The sequence below is a fragment of the Rhamphochromis longiceps genome, linkage group LG15 (genome assembly GCF_057381845.1).
Source record: "Rhamphochromis longiceps isolate RC_006_pf linkage group LG15, R_longiceps_female_GT1.1, whole genome shotgun sequence".
NCBI lineage: Eukaryota > Metazoa > Chordata > Actinopteri > Cichliformes > Cichlidae > Rhamphochromis > Rhamphochromis longiceps.
Window position 1 is genome coordinate 23,268,622 of NC_140571.1, and position 27,133 is coordinate 23,295,754.

At 38.8% G+C, this 27,133-nt stretch overlaps 2 protein-coding genes across 5 annotated transcripts in view; both read right to left on the reverse strand.

The window, feature by feature from the left end:
• Positions 1-1,947: 1,947 nt before the first annotated feature.
• Positions 1,948-15,901, reverse strand: mpv17 (mitochondrial inner membrane protein MPV17). 3 transcript variants are annotated; one of them, XM_085382502.1, is made up of 8 exons: positions 15,772-15,901; positions 14,966-15,046; positions 12,512-12,615; positions 10,005-10,097; positions 8,008-8,103; positions 4,144-4,176; positions 4,010-4,062; positions 1,948-3,630 (listed from the first exon to the last, which is right to left on the reverse strand). In XM_085382502.1, the coding sequence occupies exons 2-8, from the start codon at positions 15,036-15,038 to the stop codon at positions 3,561-3,563; spliced, it is 522 nt and encodes a 173-aa protein (XP_085238628.1). In that variant the 5' UTR covers positions 15,039-15,046; positions 15,772-15,901; the 3' UTR covers positions 1,948-3,560. The 3 variants fall into 3 exon arrangements, with proteins under 3 accessions (XP_085238628.1, XP_085238626.1, XP_085238625.1); XM_085382500.1 differs by having other exon boundaries at positions 12,512-12,618; XM_085382499.1 differs by having other exon boundaries at positions 12,512-12,627.
• Positions 15,902-16,567: 666 nt separating this feature from the next.
• The window catches only part of LOC146652661 (uridine-cytidine kinase-like 1), a 29,591-nt gene continuing 19,025 nt past the window's right edge, over positions 16,568-27,133 (reverse strand). For both annotated transcript variants that reach the window (XM_085382485.1, XM_085382486.1), the window contains exons 8-15: positions 26,324-26,340; positions 22,744-22,842; positions 22,237-22,330; positions 21,474-21,536; positions 21,156-21,278; positions 20,801-20,908; positions 20,139-20,295; positions 16,568-19,222 (exon numbers count right to left, since the gene is read on the reverse strand). In XM_085382485.1, the coding sequence (XP_085238611.1) occupies positions 19,146-19,222; positions 20,139-20,295; positions 20,801-20,908; positions 21,156-21,278; positions 21,474-21,536; positions 22,237-22,330; positions 22,744-22,842; positions 26,324-26,340 (738 nt within the window). In that variant the 3' untranslated portion in view covers positions 16,568-19,145. The remainder of the gene's footprint in view (positions 19,223-20,138; positions 20,296-20,800; positions 20,909-21,155; positions 21,279-21,473; positions 21,537-22,236; positions 22,331-22,743; positions 22,843-26,323; positions 26,341-27,133) is intronic.

Consider the following 27,133-nt stretch of genomic DNA (forward strand, 5'->3'; position numbering starts at 1 on the left):
GCAATCATCGAGTCCATCCTCACCTCCTCCATCACCGTGTGGTACGCTGGAGCCACTATCAGGGACAAACAGAGACTGCAGCGTGTTGTGCGCTCTGCTGAGAAGGTGATTGGCTGCAGACTCCCATCTCTGCAGGACCTGTACACCTCCAGGACATTGCGGCGTGCAGCTCGGATCTCAGCTGACCCTTCTCACCCTGGATACAGTCTGTTTGACCTGCTCCCCTCAGGCAGGAGGCTCCGGTCCATTCGCACCAGAACCTCTCGCCATAAGAACAGTTTCTTCCCCTCTGCTGTTGGACACATGAACAATAACCATATGACTGTTCCCACCACTAACACATGACCCTACGCTGTGTTCACTGCATCATTTCATGTTTGGCACTGATCACCACCTGCACTCATGTATATATCTTTCAACGTAGCACTCTTAATTCTTATCCCTACTTTTATTTTTTTCCATGTCTATTTAAGTGCTATTTATGACACTATGTTTGCACTGAAGCACCGCAGCAATTTCCTAATGTTGTAAACCTGCTCAACATTTGGCAATAAAACCCATTCTGATTCTGATTCTGATTCTAAAGTCGGACTGAATGGGTGAGGGAGCTGTCTATGGTGCTGAACCTTCACGGGATTATTAGTAAAAGCTCACTTTTTATACCAGTCAAACCAGAATATAAAGAAATCCATAGTACATGTTATTTACTCTGAGTGAGTCACAGAGCTGCATAGTTAAATATTATGAATCACGTAAATAGGGGACAAAAGTAAATAAGGCCAAACACAAGTTTACATCCTCAAGTTCAACTTTTCCTTTTACAGACCTGAAACATTTCCCAGACTCACACTTAGCTATTCTTAATACACTGCACATTACATAAAGGTGGTCTGGCATAATCACAACAAAGTTTTCTTCTTTTAAAACACTTCAAATACTTGGGGTTGTTAGCTCTGTGTGCACTTGCTGTTCCCTTCTTTTTTAAAGAGGGAGATTATTTTTAAAGGAGCAGCAATTGTATTTCCTGTATTTGCATTTCCTCTGATTCATTAAACAACTCAGTTGTTTGACTCAATTCACTGTGAGCTAAACAAACCGACTTCTATGGTGTTAAATCATGATAGTAGATGAAATTAAAGAAGAAACTTAAAGAAGTCTAGTTTCTTTTCTTTCTAATCTCCTTAGATTACCTATAACATACACAGACAGAGATGAAATGTACTCCCTAAATGTTATCTTTGGGTTCTACAAATTTAGACAATAAGTTATAATATGGGAATCAAAAGAGCATTTTTGTGCTTTGACACACAACAATGCCTGCTAGCAACAGCCTGTAGAACAGTTTGATAAAGAAAATTTGTAAATATCATCTTTCATATGAAACTGTTGCTGTTTTCACTTTTTCTTCAGGACAAACATGAAAATGAGGAGAAAACGACTTCTTTCAAACACTTTGAGGTCACAAATTATGTAAATCCACACAAATTATGAGCCAACATCAGTAACTTCAAATTACAGATCAGAGCTCATTTTGATCACAGATGTCAGCCCCATCACACACTGTTTTCAGGTTGCGCTGCTAAAAAGCCTACACACTTCGTTTAATTACTGGGCCTTAATTCTCAAACACAGCGAGCCTGGGAGATGAATTAAAAAAATGAAATCCAGCTTTCTGGGGAGAGGCTCATTTCCCTCAGGCAGGCGGTGGGGATATTTGGCAGATTTTCAATCGATTCGTCAGACGTTTTCCGCTTGTTTTTCCCTGATATGGACCATGAGTGTGTGCGTTTGTGTGTGTGTGGGGGGGAAACAAAAAAAAAGAAAATTTGTGCAGTTAATTTGGTTGGCAGCCCAGCTCAGCAGCCTCCACATCTCCCTCCAAACAAACAACCCCCACCCCATCCAAAGCAAAGTTAGCGAGGTCAAACACACCACAGACTCATAAACTCAACTCGTGTAAAACTTTATTAGCTCTTACACCAGACGTGACCTTTAATTATCAAAAATGTGCCCATTATGGATAAAGCGATTCTTCATATCCTGAAAAAGGGGAACGCAGCACTGACATGATCCTGGGTTATGTTGCGGATTAGTGGTGACTCTTCAGCAGCTACAGAACAAATGTGACGCTGACTGTTAAAGGAACAGTTTGACGTCTGAGTAAATATGACTGTCCTCGCACAGAGAAGACTGATCTCACTCGTGCTTTTATGACACGTTATGTTAGTGTTGCATTAATGTATTTGCACTTGCATAGCAGTTTTCTCTCCTTACTGAACACTCAGAATGCTTTAGACTAGAGGAAACAAACTCCCGTTTATACAATGGTTTATTCTGTTCACTTTATTTTAAATGCTTTCTTGGGGTGAGGCAGCAGCAGTGTGAACCACTGGACCACAGTGATAACCAACCCAATAAAAGACTGGAAACAGGAGTAAACAGCTGCCTTGCTAACAACCACAATTTTAAAGCAAGTATGTAAATCTGAGTATAAATGTCTGACAACAACTGTCCAGTTGACCGTTTTCTGTTTCCAGCCTTTAAAATAGGATAAGCTTGGTGGTTGCAGACACCAGAGACGTATTGAGCTTGTATCATTCAACTCTCTGCAAACTATTCCTTTACCATTATGTTAAATAAGATAAGGAACAAGGCTCTTTCTTTACATAGCCATGATGTTAGATTAGGTACTTTAACCACAGGAACCTCGACCAACAAAATAAACTCAAAGCAGATAAGAGTTGGTGTAATCTGAGTGAAGACAAACTGTGGCATCTTGTCCATTTATATCAGCTTTTTCCTGAGATCTGTCAAATGTAGAAGAAAAGTAGAGACAGCTGACACAACCTCACCTGCTTGCAAACTTCACAGAGGAAAGGAGACAGTCTGAAGATGTCAAATCTGCTGCAACACTTCTCGAATGTAGAAAAACGTCACTACTCTGATTTTTTTTTAAAAGAAAGAAAAAGGCCCCAAGCCAAATGAATTTAATCCAGTAATGCAGCTTTGTAAATGCTGCAGGAGGTTTGACCTCTTCATCTGTCAAATTAGGGGGAAATGAAGTAAAAGATGAGGCAGGTTTAGACAAAGCAAAAAAACACAACTATGTAAACTAAAATCACATTATTAGAAACTCTGGAATGCACTTAAAATATCTGACTAGAAGTCCATTATAGAAAAAAACCAACACATTACAAAAACAATGATGTCAATACACTAAAGAGATTAGAAAAGTTTCCTTTGTGAGCAATAGGTGTTAATGTATGAGTGTGTATGTGTGGATACACTGCAGCACCACCGCCAAATCCCATTTCCATAAATAAGAAACTTTCACAGACATTTCTGCAAATGCAAGTTTGACTTTCAAGTGTGAATTTGTCACTCGGAGTAGACGAGCCGTTTCTCCCGACCTTTACGCGTGACTCAGTCACAGCTTTACACATTGGAAATACCAGCAGACTAAGTAGCCTAAAGTAAGTTACGCCCATGTCACACACACTACGAATGAGTGCAAAGTAATCATCAGCGAGAACGACACAGGCTGGACTTGTGAGCGTCCTTCACATCTTATTGGCCTTCCAGGTCAGGTAGGAGTTCCAAGCAACAGCAACGACCTGGACGACAGCCAGCCTGCAAGGAGGACGAAATCTGATGTGTCTGGTTTGGATGCAAGTCGGAGAGTTTCATAAAGACGGAAATAAAGGCTTTCTGAGACAATTAAAGTTGGTTTCATGTGACATTTTCACAAGTGAAACAAATGATGTCTTATTTAGACGCAGAAGTAGTAAAACTACAACTTCAAAACATGTTTTCAGGTTTAAAATAATCCACTAAGATCAGACAGAGTATGTATCCTAAAAGTGCAGAAATGACTGTGTTAAAGCAGTCGAAATGTAAAAATAAAACCCTTAAGATTTGACTCTGTACACAAGCTTCTTCTGCTCTCACTAACCTTCAAATATGATCAGAGCTCACTGCCTGCATGCTAATGAAGCCATCAAACTCTCACCTGTGGTGCAGAGGGATGAAGTAGAAGTTGGCAATCTGGACTGGAGGCCAAAACTGAAACAACCAGGAAACATTCAACTGATCAGCGAAACATATTCTGAAGAGATAAAAAGAGAGATTACACTGAACACTTACATAGTAATTAGAGATCAGGGCATCTGTGTAGTCCTGTGAACACAGAAAGAGAAATATTATCATGTCGGTACCATCTGAAATTACTTTAATGAAAAACATTCATGCTAAACTCAATTTATTACGAAAACAATAGAAAGGAAATGGTTATTTTGCTGCTTTCTTTTTCAGGTTCTCGTATCGTCTTCTGTTATAATCAGAGCATCACGCTCCTCTCCACTCCTCTAAAACCCCAAATAAACAAACATGGTCCTGACAAAAGTTCAACATGAGGTTTCAAATGTGAAGTTATTGTGTTAAATTAAGCAACTCTAAAACATAATTTACTATCCAAGAAAGAAGAACTATTTCTTTATTAGCTAGCTCTTCATGTGGAAATCAGAGGACGTCCAGAAGAAATGTGACACTGTCCCGTGAGCCTGTAAGAGAAACTCTGTTACAGATTCTAAACATACTTTCTTTTAATAAAAAGTAAACTGACTCAACATCAAAACAATCCCATTAAAGATGTGATTTGGTCCACAGTTAGCAGCACAGATTGTTTTACATAATTGAACAAAGATCTGTTTGTTTCTTTGTTCCTTCATCAAGCTCCTGTTCATGGATGAATATTTTATTTCACATTCACTGCCACAGATCCAAGCTTCTGGCCCCTGAGATCATCAGTTAGATCGTGGATGAACGAGTGTCAGAAGACTTCCTGTCCACCTACCACTGCAGACACAGAGTACATTAATTCATGAAAGCTGCACTCCTCTCCCTCAGCCTACTAAAAAAAAAAAAAGACAAAAATCTTAAGAGGAAACTTTTAGTTGTATTTAAAAGACAGAAGTAAAGTGTTTCTCCACTCAAACATGACGGACAAACTCGTGACCTCCTGCTTAGGTACGAGGTTCAGCCCTGCAGCGTTTTCCATCAGAACAGTTGAAGCTGCCGGTGGGGGAGGAAGTGAGGAATGCTGATGTGCTCAAACTACAGCTGGTGAGTAGTTTCTGTCCAAACGGAAGGTAAACTGTATGCATGAACACCTTCATCAGCCACACATAAACACACTTTATTTCACTCATTTTGTTAAAACAAGAAAAATGTATTTACATTGTTACAATAAGTAAATAAATATGACGTGTTAATATATTGCTATATTGAAACTTCAGAGTAAAGGTTATTTAACATAGTTTCCTTCTGCAGTGAAACAAAGAGCTTCACTTATTTATTTGACACAACATTTATCCACCTGTGTCCGCAAGTCGATTACAGGCTGTGCTGTCAGCACGCTGTCTGATCTATGAAATAAAGCATGCTGCCCTCCTCCACCATTGCCATTCATTGAAGTTAATCTGAAATTTATACAAGTTAAAGTTGGATTCTTAAAAGCTGCGTGCAAGCGTTCATGTAGCCACTGCAGCATATTTACAGGTAGGCCCACATTTTTTTGGACACTGACACAATTGGCTGTAACTCCTCTATATTTAATCAAATGTCTGCTTTTAAAGCCCTCATTCATCAGATAACCCTAAATTCAATATACTCTAAAACCCTGACAATACTTTTACAGACCTAACTGGATATTACAGACGATTTGTGTCTGAAGTCTGCGTGTATTGTCTTAAAGCCCTTTGAATCATTGCTCTGACGTTAATGTGACAAAAATGATGCTGACAATATACCTAAACTTGCACATACCATTTAAAGAAAAAAGAAAAGGCTTCTTTTATTTGTTCCCTTATTTGACGTGGTAGAGCTCAGCAAAAAGATTATGAATTATACTTAAAGAAATGTTTTGGCGTGAGTGCGTCGTGTAGTTTAATCATGTTGTTATGCTGGCGATGCAACCTGAAGGTAGAAATCAGGTGTTTGTTCTTAATAAGCAACTTTCTCTCTCAAACACACGATATTACAAAACACACACACCGAGAAAAAAACCCAACCTGTCTACTTAAAGGTCACCCTGACATCTCCTGGCATATAAAACCAACAAGCCAATGTTCCAGCTATAATATTTTTCTGCCTTTTTTCCAGGGTGAAAACAGTGTTTTAATTACGGTCAAACAAGCTAGTTTGCCACCTGGGGTGAAATTACGTCAGTGTCTTTACCCATACATGACGGGACCTTTCTTACCTCTTCTAGGAGCTTTGTAGGATGCAATAAATATGAAGTTTTGTTGTAAAACTTTAGTGAAATACTAAACCCCAAATTCAGCTAAATTATTCATTAAAAATGATCTAATAAGATTGTCTAAACATTCAAGTTTTAGGATCCAGGTCTTCTCAGGGCAGCACGTGGAAGCTAGATTTGTGTTTGCACTTTGCACACTGTACTGTATATGCAACATCTAACACAGGTCACACTTTTCTGCTCTTCCTGTCTTTACACTGTGCAGAACATTATGAATGTTCAGACTCTGATCAGTTACACAGCACAGCATGTGGTCTGACCCTGACATCGTGGAGTTGATCTTGGAAGAGAATGACGGCAAACGGAACAACATGCTTCAAAACCCCAACCTGCCAAGTGCCTCGAAAAACTGTGCAGTGATAAAGTTGTGATGTTTGAAAAACAGAGCCTCACACTTCTCACCTGTTTTTCTCACTTTTTCTCCAGCGTACTGTGTTTTATTTTTGAGTAATGACCAAGACTCTGACCAAACAGTTGCAGGTAAAAAGCAGAACAGGTAAACAAGAGAGGCAAAGCTGCGACTGGAACTCTGTCCAGATTTATCAATCACAGCGGCTGTTTGGTCAGAGGCTCCATTCATTTTCATCTCACATTTCCTCAGTGCCAGACCCCGTTGTAACGAGCGCATTTGTCATTTATTTTCTGTCCTTTGTGACATTTACCGGGTTGGCCTTTCAGGTCTGCGCCTCTCCTTTTGTAAATAATTGATGGTGATCAGCAGCATGTTGGGAAAGCAAGGCGGCGACGGGCGTTTGAGCAGCTGGCACAAGATGACAGTTAGCTCTGACCTGGCATACAAACACACACTCGCACACGTATATATGAAGGTATGAGTCACACTGGTTATTTCCACACTCCCTCCCTCCCTCTCTCTCTCGCCTCTTCCTCCATCACAGGAAATAGTTTCCAATAATAATGAGAGGTGAGTGTTGGAGGTCAGATGAAAACCAAACTTCCTGTCTGTGTACTGTCGTTTACCTGAGCTGTGTGCGTGCAGGAAGCTTACTGCTCTCTGACCAGTTTGTTCGTCTCAGGTTTAGTTTTAGTGCTTAAAAAGGTCAAATTCATGCCACACAATGACGACTGTAAAACTCTACACACGAAGAACAAAGAAAGGAGGGTTCGACGAAGACTTTGCATCTGAAATCTGAATCATAGATTCTTTTTTCTATGTATTTAAATGCAATTTTAGGGTAACACAAAGTAATTTATCTGTGCAATTCAAACTGATACCTTTCAGGCTTTGGATAAACCTGTTTTTACGTGACGATGTAACATTTATAAATAAAAAATGAGCTGAAGACACATCAGGTCAAACTCTAACCTTTTACCTCAAGTGGAGTTTTTCAAATTGATCAACGTCACCTGGAAGATTTTCCACATCACTACAATACTGATGGACTCATTCAACACAGGGTTAAAGGTGACCATTAAAAATGGTCAGAAAAATGTCAAGCAACTGTACCAACCCCCAGTTTATTGCCCTAACTGCTACCAAGCTTCTTTTTGAGGCTCATTAACGCCCTTTTTCAGACTTACACTTCACAAGGGTCAAAGGGTGAGAGACACATGACACAGAGTTATTTCTAGTGTTTTGCATGTTATTTCCCATTTTACACTGGATTGTTTTTCCGCTGGGTAATGATGTTGGGAATGAATCACGACAGGGTACTGAAATAAAACTCACTCACCCTCCTGAGCTTGGTGACGTTCTCCTCGACTGTCAGTCCATTCAGCGCGCCAGAGATGCAGAGGAAGGCTCCCAGAAAGCACGGCGCAAAACACAGCTGTAAGGAAACAAACCAAAAAAACAAGAAGAAGAATCATAAGTTAATCATAAGTGTAACTGCTGTGGCCTAAATCAGCAGATTTCAGGTCAGTTTTATTTAAAAAGCTCCCCTCTGGCAGTGTGACATCAACCTAAACTGAGCAGTAAACGTGCAACCTAAAAACAGAACATGACTTTTGATTATGAGAAATTGGGTGATAAATATCTAATTAATCTACTTGTGACAAAACATTTTCCTGCAGCACATCCGGAAAAGGAAGTCTTTAAAGAAACATCATGGAGGATGAAATCTTTCCTTCGCTGTCATTCTTCTTTTTGTCTTACTTTCTTGATGTTTCATTTCCTTCGATTGGATTTTTTTTCCGAGGATCTTGGGATGCTTAGCTGCTACTCCATAGAAGCTGATGGAGTCCAGAAACAAAGTAACAAACTGAGTCTATAACTAAGTAATAAAATACATACCAGTGATAATCTAAGAAATCTGAAAGACTGAGGTTAAACTGTTCCTAGTATGAATCTTACATGAACAGTCACTCGACGCTACAGCTGCATCACCTTAAATCTTTCAAGTGCTGCTGTTTGTTATGCACACTGAGGTGAAGCGAGCAGCGCTGACAGTGCGACTGGATCACTATTCAAGCGTGCAAGTGAACCCTTTGCTCCAGTAAATATTTTATTCAGTAACAAGCAGATACTGCTTTTTTTTTTTTTTTTTTTAACATTGTGCTCTGCTGCAGTTTCACTGAAACACAGCAGGGGGCAGCATGAAGCTACCAAAAATGACTCGTTTTTAGACATTTACAGAAAAGTTGCATTCCAAGTTTATGCTATATAATTTTATTGATATGTTTGTGTTCCTTAATCTAAAGTTAATGATTCATTCAGAAAGCATGAGGTACAGATTATAGTTATGTGCAACTAGTCGACTGAACATTTAAACGTTGCTACTCAATGCCAAAAATGATAGTCAGTTATATTCAGCAATATTCTTATTTTATTAAATTACGACAGGAATTCCTGGTTCAAAGTTGTTCTACCACCATCGGCCACTCCCTGGGGCTGAACCCTGTTTCCTCTCTTTCTATGAATGAAGCAGTAAATAAACAGAGGCTTAAACTAAAAAGATGACAGCTGTTCTGCAGCACTTATAAATCAATCAATGCAAACTAACTGTATATCAAGCTTTGTCAGAATAAACTGGAATATAACTAAGCAACCGAAGTCAGATGTAGTCAAACTGCACCTGCAACTCTTAACTAATCTGACATCACATGTGTTTGAAACATTATACAAAGTAAACAACATTTCAAGTATGTTCTGCTTTAGATAGTTTCTTAGGTTTTTCTATCAATTAGGCTATTAAATCTTTTTTTTGGCTGTCTCATTTAAACAACTAAATGAGCAACTACAAAATACCAGTGCTACCACTCAGCACCCTAGTAGATACACCTAAGGTATTAATTTGAAAATCCTCTGTGACTTCCTTCTTGAGTTATCGCATTCACAAACGTGGGTGTCCGCACCGCCCGCTCACCCTGTAGATGACAATGATACCCCACCAACCTACAGCTGAGGGGCAAAAACTGGAGCTCTGTTGCATAACTCAGCCTCTCCACTCAAAAGCTTCACAAAAAGGGAAAACAGTCTGCTAACAAGAGTTTCCTCCCATCAGGACAACAAAGACTCATCTGTCAGTCAAAACGATCTCAGCAGTCAGGCTTCATCCACTCTGTTTGCCACAACTAACAAGCTCAGTGCGAGTGGCAAATACACACTTACACACAGAGAGCTGTTTTTATTGCTGAGCTGGTGTTCGGTTTGCTTTGCTGAGAAGAAGAAGAGGAAGAAGAGGAAGAAGAAGAAGACGACCATTAAGGGTCCTTAAGATGCTCATCTCACCTGGTCGACCAGCATTTTCTTCATGGCAGCGCTTTTGGTTCCTCCAACAACCAGTCGGTCCAAAACCTTGTACCAGCTGCCGATGACAGGGCCCTTTATTGCAACAGAAATAAAATTACTCTTGAAATCCCCCACTTAATTCTCTTCTAATATCTTTAACTGCAATGGAAGCAGAAGACCGATGATGGATTTCATGAAAAATAAAAACATCAAATCTTTGCTTTTTGGTTTGTGCATTAAATACTCAGCCATTTATTCACAATGAACTCACAAAATGAACCAAAGTTAACAACTTGCTATGTGAACTATACAAACCTTTGTGTCTAATTGCAATTTTCTGTAAATGTGTGTCCTTCACAAATCAACACAGGTCCACAAGAGAGAAACTGACACTGACATGGAGTTTGTTCAAAATCAGTCAAAATTTAACAATATTTCTACAAGGTGCAATCACAAAGTTCTAAATTGCTGCTGATAAAATTAAAAAACATGACCTGGCTTAGATTTGGGTTCTCTCCTCAGACTGCTGACAGCTCAGCTGCTGTTTTCAGATCACTCCTCCTCAAAGTCACATTGTTGTGTCCATAAAACTACAGAGTACTTCTTGAAATCAAATTCTCCAGCTTTTATAACACCACTGTGGGCTGTGATCCTCGTTGGCCAGATCAAGGAAAGTATTTATTAACAAACCCATCATACTTGCTAGTTTTGGCCCACTGCAACTCCTTCCTGTTCCCAAAATAAAAGTTACAAAGATGGACTGACATAGTGGGGAACCAAGGAAAGTATAAGACTCCAGCTGAACACCAAACAAAAAACAGATGTCCAGAGGTGCAAAAAAAGATGATGTTGAAGATGAGACTGGCTAAAAATCAAGTATTTTTTGTTTGTTTGGGGGGTTTTTTATGTGCCGAGTCCTGTAACTCTGTGTTTGCATCTTGCAGAAGATGCACAAGTAACAACAGAACAGGGAATTCTTCTCCACTACCAAAAAATACAAAACTTAGGCCATAAAGGTACAAAAATAGTGTTTTATCAAATTTTTACATTAAAAGTTTTACATTTTAAATTAATGTCCAATTTTAAAAACATTTTCCAAAAGAACTCAGCAGCTTTCTGTCAACAGCTTCCCTCCTTAAATGGAAGCACGAGCAGGCTGGCTGAAGATAAACCGAATTCAACCAACAAATGGATGCATTATTTATGTGAAGGAGAACGATACATGATGCATGAATATAGGTGCCAATAAACATGTGTCTCAAGTCCTGTGTGTGCTGAATAGCCACCCTCCAGACAAGACTAAATATCTATACATCTTGCGTGTATATTTTTGTACGATGGAGGAGCTTCAGATAATTACGGAAACATAAATAAACTTTGCCTTCGTCACAGCGACGTCAGAAAGAAATGAGCTACTTGGAGGGCGAATTGTGCAGCTGTCACAGTTAGTGAAATACTGATGAATTAAACATACAAAGACATGAATGAGTGGTATACAACAAGTAACACAGATCAGACAAGTACATCATGAACACACACACTTAAAGTCATTAATTACAGATGCACAAACAAGCAGGAATCTTTTTTTTTTCCATGAACACAATAATTTTCCTTTATATTAACTTCCTCAATTTAAACAATTAACCAGACAGTAAAAACCTGTGGCAACATTTCTTCTTCCAGGGAGCCACACTGACATGGATCGAATCAACGAAAACACATCACGCAGTTTAAGTTAAACTCTAAATTTGCACAGCACAGTGTTGTACAGTGTGTTATCTGCACAGTAGAAGGCCTGCCTCTGTATGTTTAAAACTTTGTTTTAAAATGTTGACTTTGTTTTACAAAGGTGCTCATTTGGTGTCCTCTGAGGTGGCAAAATAAATCTTACAGAAAACCTTCCATATTGTAAATCCCCTACTGCATTATATCATATATAACTAGTTAGCACTATGTAGCATAACACACAATTTCGGGACACAGCATTTTGGAATGACTGCTGTGAGTAACTGTGGTTGTCTATAATAAAAAAGCATGATTCAGTGGTTGAGTTTGGGAACGTTTCTGTATGAAATGACTTGGAAGTGTCAGCATAGCGACCACAATAACAAATGTATGAATTTTCCAAATCCTTTGTTTCCCTTTAGCAGAGGACACACTGAACCATCATTTATAAAAGAAAAGGAGATAATGCCTCCCATGATAACAAATTTTAAACACATTTGATTCTATGATGCCGTTTTTATGTCTTGGTGAGCACTAATTACTGTTTTAAATGCTTAACATAATGACCCTGGTATGCACCGACAGACATCACAAAAATGGCTGCTGAGAGGCTAGACTTGCTTTCATATGAACTAAAATATTATTCTATTTCACCATGATTCACACAGTTTCTCTAGATCTAAAAAAAAATCAAGCATGTAACACCTTTTTAACAAAATAAAATCAAAAGTATTTAGAAAATTTTAAAAAGTAAATGAACTGAGAGTCAGAAGGATACTTACCACAAAGAAGAAACCAATACTCATCATCTTAGCCGTCCTCTGCACGTTGTGGTTAGCCAATCCTCTCCTCTCGATCAGCTGCTGGGAGATGACATCACCGACACCTACTAAAGACCCTGGAGGTCAAACAGAGTTGATACTGCATCTCAGTCCCCTGAGCACAATCTTCTACAGATATGATCCGTGCAGACATGTTACTGTTCCTGCAGTGAGAATCTGATTAGGCAGCACTCTTGTAATTACTACATAATAACCACAAATATGCCAAAAAATGTATTCAAAGAATCAACTTTACTGTTAATATTGAAAATAATGTGTTAAAATACTTTATAAGCCTTCCAAAATTAACAAAAGCTCCCAACCAAATGTGAACTACTAAAAAAATCTGCATTGTCTTAAAGAGAGATCAGCTGAAGTCAAACTCGACCTGGAAAAAAGGAAAAGTTTCTTGAGATCAAATTTTAACACAACTTGTGATAAAATGCTGCCACCCAGTGGTGAAAGTTTAAGTGACATTTTGCAGGGGGCGTTTACAAAAAGTATCTTTAAATGCAACAAAACAGTCCAAAAGTACAAACTCCCATCAGAGTTCAACTTGGCGATGGTCACGCAATGTGTCCCTCAAACAGACTCAGTTGTTTTTCTTCTCTGTAATTTATCTTATTTATACGAACAAATGAGATTTCATCACCGAGCTCTTGTCTTCATTTGTTTCACACTGTTTATTAGCAGGCATTAAAGGGTTGTCACCAACAAGCCACCATTAACTCATCATCATTGTGTTTTTACTTTGAACTTGGCACCATCCATGAATTTCCTGAGTCACTGCTAATTTTTTATTTATAAACCAATTTTAGACAAACAATCCTGCTTAACACTGCAGAGATTTCACAGAGGTCCTCTTCAAGTCTTCTGTTTGTTTCTAACAAAAATCCTTTAAAAAAAATAATAAATTGGTCCAGCAACTCATTTAAAGGCCTTAATATCTCCAGCTTGAGTCAGGACCTCAGTAAGCTCTGTGGTAAATTACTCCACTTATTAGCTTTTCACTTTATTATAGCGGGCAGCTAAAACTTCTTGGGTTTGGTACAGACGTGTCACCTCTCATCCATGAAGCTTCTTCAGTTCTAAAGAAAAATGGTGGAGAATCCTAAACATTTAAGTCCTAGTGAAAGTTGTGCCCCTTGGAGGCAGCCCCGACGGTCGTTGACCAACTACTGATTTATGCTTCAGCAGGAAATCTACACCACAGTTATGTAATCACAGTAAACCCCTCTGAACCCCTGTGCTGTAACCTGACGTGCACCTACCTGCAGATGTAACTACATGTTAGGTCGATGCTGGCTGTTCAGCTCCATTGATTAGGAATAATAATCATAGTATCAGTATAAATACAATTGTCAGCTGATTAGACGTCAGCTGGACGTAATGAAATAATAATAAGATAAACTAAATTCATGTGTCATAACATGTAGTTATAACAAAAACAATTTAAAAACAGACCAACTGCTCAGAAATTCATGATGTGTCAACACTAACCTCAAATCTTTCAATAAATTTGGGTTGGTTTTTTTTCCCCTTTCTTTTTTTGTAGGAAACTGAATGCAAACTGAAATTAAAAACTTTGAAAATGCATGAAGACTGTCAATAGGGAAACTGATTTTTCTTTTTTTAAATTCCTCAGAGAGGCTCCTTTTAGCTGCTCTAGCTGCAAGGTCAAACCTCTGCCTCTATCTAGTGGCGACTAAATAGTACTGCAAACAGTACTTTAAAACTACAGCCTTCTGAAAAAAGTAAAGGGTTAATGCAACACTAACTGCTTAGGTTAGATCATTTACATCTGAAACTTGCTCCAATGTGTGAATCCACCAGAGCTCTAAAAGCCATTTTCAACGCTATGAAATCCAAAAGTGCTACACAACAGTTACAGAAATATTTTTGGTCTAATACCTGCATCATATTAAACTCATCAGCATGCTTTAGCTCTCTGTATCACGTTTTAGACATTTTGGGCAAACAGAGTTCAATTCAAATGTTTTTGTGTGTGTGTTAAATCAATATATTTATGGTTTCGTCTGGATGTTCTGATTACTTATCCTGTAAAAATATATGCAAACTTGATGTTCTCATGAGTATGTACGACTCTACAACCTTCTTGAATAGATGTACATATCATACACATATTATTGATTCTTTTTTCATTTGCTTTTATTCCTGATCACAGTACAATGACCTTTAGCCTGTGTCTATTTGTACACTAAACTGGAGCAAAGGTTTGTAAAGTCAACCAGAAGCTGAAACGGGACCCTTCATTTTATTTTAATCAACAAAGGTCAGTGTATGGTGTACCCAACTGCACCTTCTCATGTGACATCTGTCTGCAGCTTTTCTACATTTACGTTTGCGCATTCAGCGTGTAACTTATTTTTATGTGCAGTGACAAGGTTGTCCTACCCGCTGTCACTATCTGGACTGTCCAGGGGTATTTAGTCATCAAGACCTGGTAGCCTCTCCAAAGGCCTGCCATTCCTCGTCCTAGGAAGAAAGAAAAATAAAAGCTTGTTGCAAATGCAGACTTTTCTGCTCAATCACCCCGCCCGCCGGTTGTAACGTGATTCAAATCAAGTGATACCACTAACAAGTTCCGTTAAACTGTCCATTAGTGATTGCCCATTAGTGTAAACTTCGGGCTTTTTTAAAAATTATTTCAGGGTTTTAAAACACTTAAATGTATCCAAGACCTATATCGAAGAGGTTAGCTCACTCTTTCAAATTCAGTCAAACGGCTAGCTAATCCTCTCCATTCAGTTACATCACACTTATGGTCAACTGCTGACTCAAAGTTAACATGTTATTAAAGTATTCGTGTTTCGGTAAATTTTGTCAATGCCGAATTCTAACACTGGGTCTAACATTTTCTCTCAAGCTACCGAAGTTGTTAATAGATGTCTAGTTTTACGACAGCTTAGATTAACTGTAAAATCTATTTTTTTTTTATGACGTTTGGCTTGAGGCTCGGTCTCGTGCTGGCTGGCGAAGCTAACGTTGCACGGAACCTACGACCTGCACAGTGCGTCATTAGCGTCTCTAAATCACAGCACTAACTTTTAATCACTCGTTTAGCTTACGAAACCAAACTAAACTGCACTCCTAACACACTGTAGCAACTCACAGTTTAAATCAAGAATAACGAACTGCTGAGTCTTTCATCGTTTCTGTAACTTTCCGTTTAACATTATTGCAGCTGCTGTTTAACTCACCTTTACAGCTCACCGTAGTTAACTTAAAGGTCCGTAAACTAGCAAGCTGTGGATAATGTAAATAAAACTGTACACATGCCCGGCTTCCCTGAGGAAACAGGCGGAGATGCTTTCACGGCACGGAATCAGCTCCGACTTTGCAGTACTCCAACTGTACAGCACAGAAAAATATGAATACAAATTTATGTGGTATACTGTTGTTTCTATTTTAAATACACTTACTTCTTTAGGCTTAGCTCACATCAGTTATATTTTTATAGTTTAAAGAAGTTGTCAACCAAGTTGGGTCTTATTAGTCTCAAGTTTTGTATTTATTATATTGGTAATTCTTCCAGTGCAACAATTTAAAAAAAACCTGGTACACAATTAAAGGTCTTCTAAAAATTCCAATACAATAAAAAGGGGATCCAGGTAACACAGACATGTAGGCTTCCCAGTCTCAAAGATATTTCCTGAATTATTTTAGTATTTTAAGTACATGATGTTTTTATTAGTTTATATTAACTCTATATTATTGTCATTTCAGTTTAAGTGATTTTTACAGATTACTTTAGAGTTTACTTAACTTTGACTAACACAGTATTCATTACATCTGCGTAAATTGATTAGTAATCAACAATTTATTTAGCTTTGTTGCAACCGATAAGGGCAGAAGAAACCGTGATCTACTATGACCAGTGAAGACAGCATAGGAACTGTAGTCTGCGTCAGTTCCGCTGTACACAATAACATAGGCACACCCCTGCCCTCTAGAGGACAACTCCAGAATAACAACATGACAGGAAGCAAATTGCAATGATTTTTATTCTGTTCAAGTGAAGTGGCACTTACGATAAATGAAACAAAAAAGAAAGAAAAGTTATTACAATGGGACTTCTGGTTTACAAACAGGTGTAACTGGCATAAATATGACAATGGAATGGCTTACCAGGAAACCAAAATGTAAATCACTCAAGGAGAGGTCAATACTGTCCCCAGAACACATTTTTCAAGTAACGTGTTGTAATTTGCTCTAACGTGACCTTTTTTATTGACTCAGTTTGCATAAAGTCAGAAGAAATAGAGTTATTTGAGAGCACGGGGTGTCAAACATGCAGCCCGGGGGGACCAGAACCAGGTCCATTTTGGCTCATTTGATGACTTCACAAAGTGTAAAAACTGGGAGAGATCTCAGCTTCACTAGCAAGGAGTGACAACATCTGAAAAGTTAATAGTTTTAAATCTAGACAAGTTAACACTTTCATCATTGGTAACTGAAATGACAACAGACTCTGTGAATGTGGAAAAGCTGAGGCATACTGTTGAGATTGCACTTTTGTAGGATGCAGAAAATGTAGTTTCAAAATGGATGACCAATTAGACAAGAAAATGTAAATAAATAACAAGTAACAAGGGAGTGGGGTAACTGGTGTGGTGTGCTAGGGACAGGGTGAGATAGGGGCCGATGTGGTGACCCTGAATTGGAGCAGCTGGAAGAAGAAGACAAAGACGACACATACATAATCTTACGGGCGTGGCTCACTTAAGATTATTTGTGGCCATTCGTGGGCTGTGAACTGATGTTTGACATCCCGGCTTTAGAGTTTTGCTCACAGTGGACATTTGGCACATGTGTAACAATATCCACACAGCTGCTGCTCCTGCTCCCCAAAGCCTCATCATCAACTTTACTCGCTTTTTGGTACCAGCTTCCCACTTCACCTCAACGTCGAGAAGAGCAGCCATCACAGCAAGGTGCAACATTACACGAAGCAAAACACATGAAGAGCAACGATGGCACGTATGTGGCTTTGGAAATGCAGAACTTCAGCATTTTCTTAGCTTGCTTAAAACACCAAAAATGGTGGTACCAAGAATCAGTCGCACTGTGTGGTGGAAATGAGGCCTTGTAAGGAGCAGGTACGCAGGTGAGGCTTTTAAGCATTGAAGCACCTGAAAGAGCTCAATTTAAACTGCTTTTAAATCTGTGTTTCTCAAATCAAACTGTCATTAAATAAAATGATACGGCACTGGATAAGAGCACAGAACTGAAAACATATAACATGCAAACAACATTTTCATGATGCAGTTTGAATAAACATCTGTTATGTGTTGAATGTGTGAAGAACCCTCATACAATACAATAAATAAATAAGAAAACATTTTTTAAAAATGTGTGTGGCATTTACACGTGAAATGCTACTAAGACTTAAAGCCAATCAAAATCTGGGAAATCTGAATGCAGCTCTGTTTTAAATCAAAACGTTATAGCAGCAAAGACCCCTGCTGTCATTTGGTTTAAGACGTTTTCTGTTGATGAGAATCAATAAAATCTCACAGTAACAGGGGCTTCAGGTCAAGAGCTGACAAGAAATACAGTACAAAGCATTCCCTAGTTGTGTGTTGATTCAATTAGCAGCTGAAGCTTGGCAGAAATGTTTAAAATCTCAAAATTTAAATTGCTTCAATAAAAAATAACTAACTGGGATATCCTGGCTCTCTTATTGCTGTACAAGAACCATAAAGTCAAAGACACTGAGAAAAAAAAACAATTTAACAGGAGAGTAACCGAATAAAAAGGAAGCTAAAACCTTTCACCTTTTCACTCGGTCAGTCTTCTTCAAGTATGAGTCGTTGCTGTCCCTTTCAGTGGAAGTCGCCTGAGATAAAAGTGTTTTACAGTACAGACAGCTGCAGCTTCAGCAGCAGAGCAAAGCTGGAATACACTGATTCTTACGAGAGCTTTAAGCTAGGAGAGAAAAACACCAAGCTACACCGCTAACTAGGCCAGACGCATCACCTCCACGCTCGCCTTTATGTATATGTGCAAAGCAAATGATAACATTATTATTGACTGACCCAGCACCAGGAAGTGACCATTTTCATAAACTGCTTATACATCATTATAACTGAGCGTCGCTGGATCTTCCAGTTAACTTAGCGGCTGGGTTTTAAAATCTGTCAATTAGTCATTTTATTTACATTATGCAGGTTATGAAGGTCAGCTTTTCCAGTAAACTGATGCAAATCTAAACGTCACCCCTGAAGGCTCACGGGCTGCAGCTTCAGCAACAAAAACACATCACTGGCAAAATTATTAACACCAGAATTAGTTCTCTTTTTCAATAGGTAGCTTTAGGTTTCCCCTTTTTAAATTATAACTTAATGGTATATCATCTTTTTAGAAGCATCCCGCATCCTGCAGGACAGCTAACGCTTTCAACTTTGGCTCCTGACTTTTTTAATAACCAAACTGACCTTAAAGTATATCATTGTGAATGGGAAGCAGTTTGTAGAGCAACAGCTGACTGTTCAGGAGGACATCAATGGCACCAATCAGCTGTCTTCTTCTTCCAGTGAGTAAGTGCTTTTGTAACAACCCTGCACCTCTCTCCTCAGAACTCCATCCCCTCGTCACTTTCACACCAGTCCGACGGAGCATCGGTGCCGAAGTAACGATCTCCGAAATTCCCTGAGAGGAGCAGGTGAAAGAAGACGGGACAGAAAAAGTTGGACTTTTCTTTATTGTGTTCTCTGTAGTGGGTGACATCCGTTGCGAATATGGAAGATTTTAAAGAACATAACTGCCTTTTTTTTTACCTTTTTCCTAACTTAATAAGATTATAAGCTACACTGTGTACAGAGAGGCTCATTTATAATCACAGTGGGAAATTTCTAAGATCATTTTTGCACCTTTGCTGCCACTGATTTGGATGTGAGACTACAGTGTGTATAAAGAACAGAGCTCTTTCGAGCAAATGTTTACATTGTAAACCTTCCCAATAACTCCCTTTACCTTGCTATTCAAATATTTATAATCCTGGCTAATAATCTACTTTAAATAAACCTAAAACACACCACTGACTTTTCTGTGGCTTTCCCTAACTCGCAAACACCCTGCAGCCGCTCTGCTGGTGCTAGATTTTGTCTGCAAACGGTAGAGCTTTCATCCATGCAGCAGTGGTTTTGTACTTTGTGTAATTCACAGACGATTTACCTTTTAATGCCTCTTATTGATTTATAGGTGACCTTTTCTTATAGCCTTCCACTGTTTGTCAATAAAGGCTAAAAAATACATTTCAAGGCCAGAGTGCAAAAAACAAACTTGGTTGTTGATCTCTTCCAGCTCTGCAAAGTCCATTAATTTCTTCCATTAAGGCCTCTGACACAGTCCTTGTTTCTTATCAGGACACTTTACCCTAGATATGCTGTCAGTAAAGTTTCTTAACACACTGTTTTGTTTTGTTTTGTTTTGGGCAAAACCAGAAGATTTATGGGGCTAATTATGCTTAAAACTCTATAAATCATGTTAATCGTCTATTAAAAGTACAATGTTTTTCAAACAGATGATAAATGAACTTTGATAAAGCCAGAGTGCATGTACTCACCGATGCCTGGTATGATGTGGAACTGGTCGTTGACCTCCTTGTCTACGGCGGTGGTGATGATCCGAACTTTAGGGAAGGCGTAGGCCACCGAATGGACCCCCATCTCAGCCATAAGCAGGGACAACAGGAAGATCTTATCCTCAGCTACATCGTGGTCCTTCATGTGGAGAAACACAGAACTTATTTCTAGATGATGTCGGTGAAAGAACACATCCAAGCAGAATGAATAATTTCATATATTTACATAATAACTTCAGCTTCATTAACAGCATCACAGGGTAATAAATACTAATGACCTGAGCCTGCACAATGTTTGATAATGGATAAAATAAATCACCTGCAGCACTTTTATTAAACTGATGGTATCTTTTAAAAACAAGCATTTCATTGTTTGCCTACCCTGAAACAGACACTTCAGCCCTGAAGGGTTGGAGCTGGCCAAACAGCCTAATCCCTGCAGTAATCACACTAAGGTAGCTTAGAGAGAATTTAAAAACATCAGCACTTTTTAGGACACCAGTTTTCACCTTTATTTAACCAGGAAGTGAAAGTCTGTTAGCATAACAATGTCTTTTTGCTCTTGGGTCAAGAAATGCAATATTAACCTAGCACGTATTTTGAGGTACGAACAACTGAGCTGTGAAGACGTGGGGCCAACCTACCAGCAGAACTCTGACCGCCATGAGCGCAGCAGCTCCAGTGGACACGGTGCTGTCCATGAGGATGACGTAGTCTTCACTGATGTCTTTGGGCAGACGAAGGTAATGAAGCTGGAGGATGGAGAGAAAAAACAGTGAGAAAGCTTATTAAATCTATACAACATAAAAATCTAACTTGTACAATAATTAGCACTGTGGAAAAAAATAAATCAAACAAGCAACTTATTAAAGAGACAACCCTGTTTGAACAACAGAGTCGAACACGAAGAACCAGCTAGATCTGACATGTAAAATTGTGTTTTTAATGTTGCCACACTGATAAAACTTTTATAGTATTGCCTAAAACACACACACACACCTCTGGTTCTCCTGTGTCATGATTGGTCTGAATGAGGATCTTTCCAAGTCTGATGTCTTTACACACAGCCATCAGAGCCTGCTCCATGGTCTCTCCCGCCCTCAGGATAGAAACACCCGTTATCTGGAAAAACAGACATTTTTGTGAGGTTTATTAGAGCGATGCAGCTTATCTGGACCAGAAAACACTAAAAGGTTTAAAATTTATGTGCACTTAAACCTTCGGCTCCTCCAGATCTTTACATATGTGCAAAATTATCATCTTAAGTTAAATGTCCTCTTATTATAGTAACTGTTAATGTCATCTTAAAGGACTTACTCTGTTACCGCACAGCCTCTTCCCCTCATAGATGCTACCCTGTGGCGTTTCCACAGACACTGACTGCAGAGGAGGAGAAAGAGCCAAGAGGAACAAAAGGAAATTAAAGGCTGAAGTAAAACAATCTTAGCAAAATCCCAAAACGTTGAATCTGTTCATCTGGACGTAGCATTTTCAGTGGGAGAAACATTTCGTCAATCAGTCTGAAAACGCGACGTCCAGATGAATGGATTCAACCTAGCTGGATGACTGAGCAAGCATCAAGACAAATCTTGGCAAGAGTTGATGCTGCTACTATTGAAAATGTTATTAGTAGACTTCCTGTTCAGAACAGAAACGCCAACCTGCTACGGAGCATAAGCAACAGTAGAAAAAATGTGCTCTACAGCAGCGGTCCCCAACCTTTTTTGCGCCACGGACCGGTTTATGCCCGACAATATTTTCATGGACCGGCCTTTAAGGTGTCGCGGATAAATACAACAAAATAAAACTAGTACCGGTACTGAAAAAAAAGAAAATTTATTCATAACACACGTGAAAAGACCCAGGAAAACCGAGTAAACGATAAAAACGATAACAAAATAACGCTGAAAACCGATAAAAACCCTGAAAACCATACATTTCACACCTGAGCCTCAACTCTCGCGGCCTGGTACCAAACGACTCACGGACCGGTACCGGTCCGAGGCCCGGGGGTTGGGGACCGCTGCTCTACAGGAGTAAGAGCAGGAGTTCAGTTAAAAATCTTCATGCAAAAACTCACCTTGAGAGGCAGGAAGGAGAGGGCATGCTCTATCAGGAGCCTCATTAATCTCTTGGAGTAGAAGATAAACTCATCTCGGTTAGTTTCCCTGTTCCTACACAAACACAGACGGCAGATGCAAACAGGATGACCCTCTGCTTTTTTATATTTTTTTAAAAAGAAAATATTTTTTTATGGCCTAATAAAAAGTCAGCACCATTACACTAGCAAGCTCCTGTTTGATTATAATTTTTAAAGAAATAACTTTTAAATATTTTCTTCTCGTGATCCACATCCCAACTGCAGCGGCTCTATAGCTCAGAAAACTGTCACTATAGAAAGGTCCTGTCTCTTATTTTATTTTGAAGTGGTGCCCACAGTAGGCCTGTAAAAACGTGTAAAGTACAAGAGGTGGTTTGGTTGCAAATCTGCAGCTTCACAGGTAGGTGTCTCTAAATCCTACTCACTGGCCAATTTTAACAAGACTTTGCTTGTGAAATGAGCGTATGAAAGAGTGTTCGTTCTGACCTGATTATGGTGTGCATGCCACGGACTTGTGGCGTGCTCTCCATCACGCTGAGGGTTTTGGGTAATGGCTGACCCTGGTGAGCTGAGGCCAGAGCCGATCTGCGGCAAACAAAACACATTCATGCATCCAAAGTAAGAGACGTGTCTACATTCATTCAACTAAATACTTTTACTGGATTTGCAGGTTAACTAATCAGAACCAATCAGTTCATTTTTCATCTCTTTTTTTATTATTCTGAAAGAAAATATTGAAAACAAACTAGTATTGTAGGTTCTGTAACAAATATTTCAAAATGCCAGGTATTGTACAGCTGCTCAAATATGTACTAATACAAATGTAACCTAAAATCATTTCATTAATTCAGGAATTGATTTAATTTGTACTTATTTGTTTTTTTTATATTTAAGTGACATCTAATAATCATCCAGCATAGTGATGTAATCAGTCAGCTGACCGATGAGCCAGAGCTACCCTGATGTAAACAGAAAGGCTTCAATAGATGCACATCAGTTCTCATATCTGCTGTTTAAAAAAGGTTCAAGTGTCATTTTCATTAACTGCCTTGAAATATCAAATCTGTAATCAATGAGCAACTTTTTACACCAATAATCACAAAATCACACGACACAGAACGATGCTCAAAGAGGTTATATTAAGAAGCTGCAAACATCTTAAGTCCTACCACTACAGAGAGTGCACTGCTTACAAACACCAACGACCAAACGCTCTGCAAAGCAGACATTTTAAGGTTAACTGATGAGGGGCCGGTTTCACAAAGATAAGCAGAGTTTCCTTTTTTAAATAAATTAGCCAAGGCGTCCATCCATCTCACCAGTCTGTGTAGATATTAACTGCTATAATCAGGACTAATGTCAGTGGCACTGCTTCCTACACGAACGATAAACATGTAGAGCGGGCGGCTCTACGGGATTACAGCGTTTGGCCACCCCAGCATAAGCATGAGGCATCTTTGTGTAACTCGCCCCACATTACACGGTTTAACAAGCCTTTTTGATTTTAAAGCAAAAGTCGAGAAAGAAGCTGATTCTGTGTGTCAGCTGCCAGACTTTTAGAAACACAGCATTAAAAGCCTTGCTTTATTTAAATCAGTGTTCCCCCTCAGACACTTCAGGAATCGACAGCATCGCTCTGAGGGGCAAATTCAGAGTGCAAAAGTACATGTCAATAAATGAAGGACTTGATCCTGCCCTGGCTTTTCACCTGATGTAGAGTCTTTAGATTTAGAAACTGTGGACTCTTCAACTCTATTGCTCCATTGTTCGTGGCACTGGAAGCTTTCTTAAATCTAGCAAGGCTTTTGTTCTCAGAACGTTTTGATCATAATGCCAGATAAAAGTTTGCACTTAAATAAATCAATGCGTGCCATGACCTTGAGGCCACAAACAGAAAAACAATAAAAGCAATCATGAAAAAATTAAAAATTTGGCATATGTGGCGCATACCGTTTCAAACACATGCTACTTAGAATACTAAAGAGCAATGAAACTATTCTGCTTCATGCACACTCTGCTGTTGAAAAATACAGCATGCTTTGTTTTAATTGTGCACAGCTTAGATTAATGGAACTGTGACATTTGTGGAATCAAACCCAGCAAACGTGTCGGTTTAACTACAGTCAGAATATGTAGTGCATAGTTTAACAAGTTAAAAAGGCTTGAGTGCATTAAATCTAAGACTACAAATCTGTATCTTTAAAGACTACAACAGTGAAAAAAGGTGCACGAGGTGAGGCTCACATATCCCAGCGCATCTTCCTCTGAAGAAGGTGACAGATATTTGTTTGGTGAGATTAAGTGTTTAAAGGTGAAGGCAGGAGGAAACACAGGGAGGAAAAAAAAAACAAAAAAAAAACCACACACACAAAGGGACAAGAGGAGGAAAAAAACAAAACAGAGAAAGGAAGAGAGAGAAGAGTATTAGCAGTGAAACAGCTTCACCACATTGCTGCTGTACAACACCGAAAAAACACATTCCAGCTCTGCACTGAGGAGCACGCTCACTTCAATTTATCTCATGAGTGGGGTTCGCTTAAGGTGACTCAACTTCAGAAACTGGGATTAGTTTCAGTAAAAGCTGTGAGGGCAGCCGGAATTTCTCCACATTCAACAAATCCATCTAAGAGCTGACCTTAGATTTGCTGAACCATTTAACCCACTGAAACTTCAGCTGAAGTAGGCTTGCAAATTCATCTTCGTTCAAGGGTGAACTGAAGCTAAGAACTTCTACTTCTCAGCAGGTTTCATCTCACACATACAGGAGCACATGACCATCTGTGATCACACATAATTTAGGTCTCCACTCCAGCTTTTCTGCAAGTTTACAGCATCCTGTGGACACCAAAAACTGATCTTTCTCCTCTATCCTGCACCATAAAGTCTATTCTGTGCCTCTGGACCAAAACATGTCCCATTTCTTTTTTTTAAATGATGTGAACTGGCACAGGCTTCGCCGAGCTGGCTGCATGTTGTTGTGGTTAGGTGTGAACATGACCTGAGGAACTTCAGCAAACTAGCCAATCTATGTCTGAGAGAACCAAATCAGAATTTGCCTAAGTTCATAACCATGAAAAACAGGTTGTTGGTCCAGAATAGAAGACAGGACATAACGACTTGTCTTCTTCTGACCAATCACATTTGTGCTGGATGTGTTTGCATACAATTCATGTGGAGAGTAGAGACACATTTCTCAGTGATTTTGCTTTTCTCCTTTCTTTCTATTTTAAAATCTAAATATTTAAGCAGCTTAAATAAACAGTTCACAGAACAGGAAGTCTTGGCTCAGATAGATCCTGTTTCAATATTGTTTTATTTTCCAGACAGTATTACATAGTGGATAGCACCTGGCTCTACAAAAACACTCAAATATTGCCTGTTGTCCTGCATTAGCAGACTAGATGATAGTTTTCCAGATTGCTTCTGATCCTATTCACTACCAGGACAAAATGAAGGGAATTTCATTTTCTTTTTCAATTCTGGGATCTCTATGAGACTTTTACCTGAATAAATAAAAGATAACAAGTGTGAATAACTCATTCATTAACTTGTTATCACAATTTCTAAACTTAAACTATGATCAATGGTTTCCAGTGACTTACAGGAAACTATTAAACTCACTATTCAGGTCATATACCGTAGTTATATGACAGTACAAGAAATATTACACACAAAATGTGCCACTGGTCATGACGCTTTAAATGATGTTTAATGACATGTTTTTATTTTAATCCATGACTTGAAAAGTATAGGCTGATTAGGTGTTTTCACAATGAATACATTCAAATATTTCTGCTGAGTAAAACAAATAAAAGATTAAACAGAGACAGAGATGATAAAATCATTATAACCCTCTGACCATTATGAAATGAAATCGGGATAAAACAGAATTAAGTGAAAAGGCAGGTGAAGCACTGACATGTGTATGAGTTTGTAGTAAAAACAAAACAGTTTAGTCTTTGCAAATAAAAGAGTGAGGCATTCTTGAAAATGTAGTGGCATAAAAGAGCAGAAAAAAGATGACTCTGAGGATGTGGTAATAAAAAAAAAGCACCAACAATCGTACCTCACAGTGATCTCACGCTGGAATGGTTACACAGCATTCAGCCAGGAGAGGAGGGGTCGTGCACGTACAAGGAGACACACACACACACAGACACGTGTGTGCAAACAGCGAGAAACATAAGAAAAAAACAAAAAATGAGACAAGCGGCTTGTCAGAAAAAAAGGATCATTCACAACATAAACCTCTTCCCAAAAGAGAAACAAAAAATTCACAATACACAATAAATGTTTGCCTGTGGAGAGTCGTACATTTGAACAGACAAACACTTCAAGTGTGAACTTTAATTTCATGTTTGGCTGGACAAGAGTTTAACTGTCATATATCAGCTTTTTATGACCACTTCATTTTACTGTAGAAACAACAAGTGAAAACAAGCGAATTATTTCATGAGCTGTCAATTTTATATGACCAAGTGCGAAATAATGTAGTTTAAAACCACAGTCGTGTCAGAAGTACTGATTTAAAAATCTGCAACTTTCTGGATACACAGCACTATGCAAAGGTCTTGAGCCACCCCGTCCTTTATATATCAATGATTTAAAACACAAGCAAAGAATAGTGGTAATACAGTTCAGAAGGCAAAGAAGAGTTGGTATTCTTTCCTTGGCCAACAAAGGAAAGCGCATAATGCCAACGTTTGTACTTTCCATATAAATATAACCATGAATGTGTTTTTTAATTTAAAAAAGGCATATTTTAGTCATTTTAGTAAAGGCAAAGAGAAAAATATACATGCTGACCTGTGTGTGCCCGTCTATTTCTCATTATTACATACTGCACACACGCCTGTGAATGTGACAGATGCTGTGG

Coding starts and splice junctions, on each gene's coding strand:
- mpv17 (XM_085382499.1), bottom strand. CDS start 15,038: ATGGCAGGCCTTTGGAGAGGCTACCAGGTCTTGATGACTAAATACCCC. Junction 12,628..14,965: donor AGTCCAGATAGTGACAGCGG/GTAGGACAACCT, acceptor TTTGACCTCCAG/GGTCTTTAGTAGGTGTCGGT. Junction 10,098..12,511: donor GTATTGGTTTCTTCTTTGTG/GTAAGTATCCTT, acceptor GTTGCAATAAAG/GGCCCTGTCATCGGCAGCTG.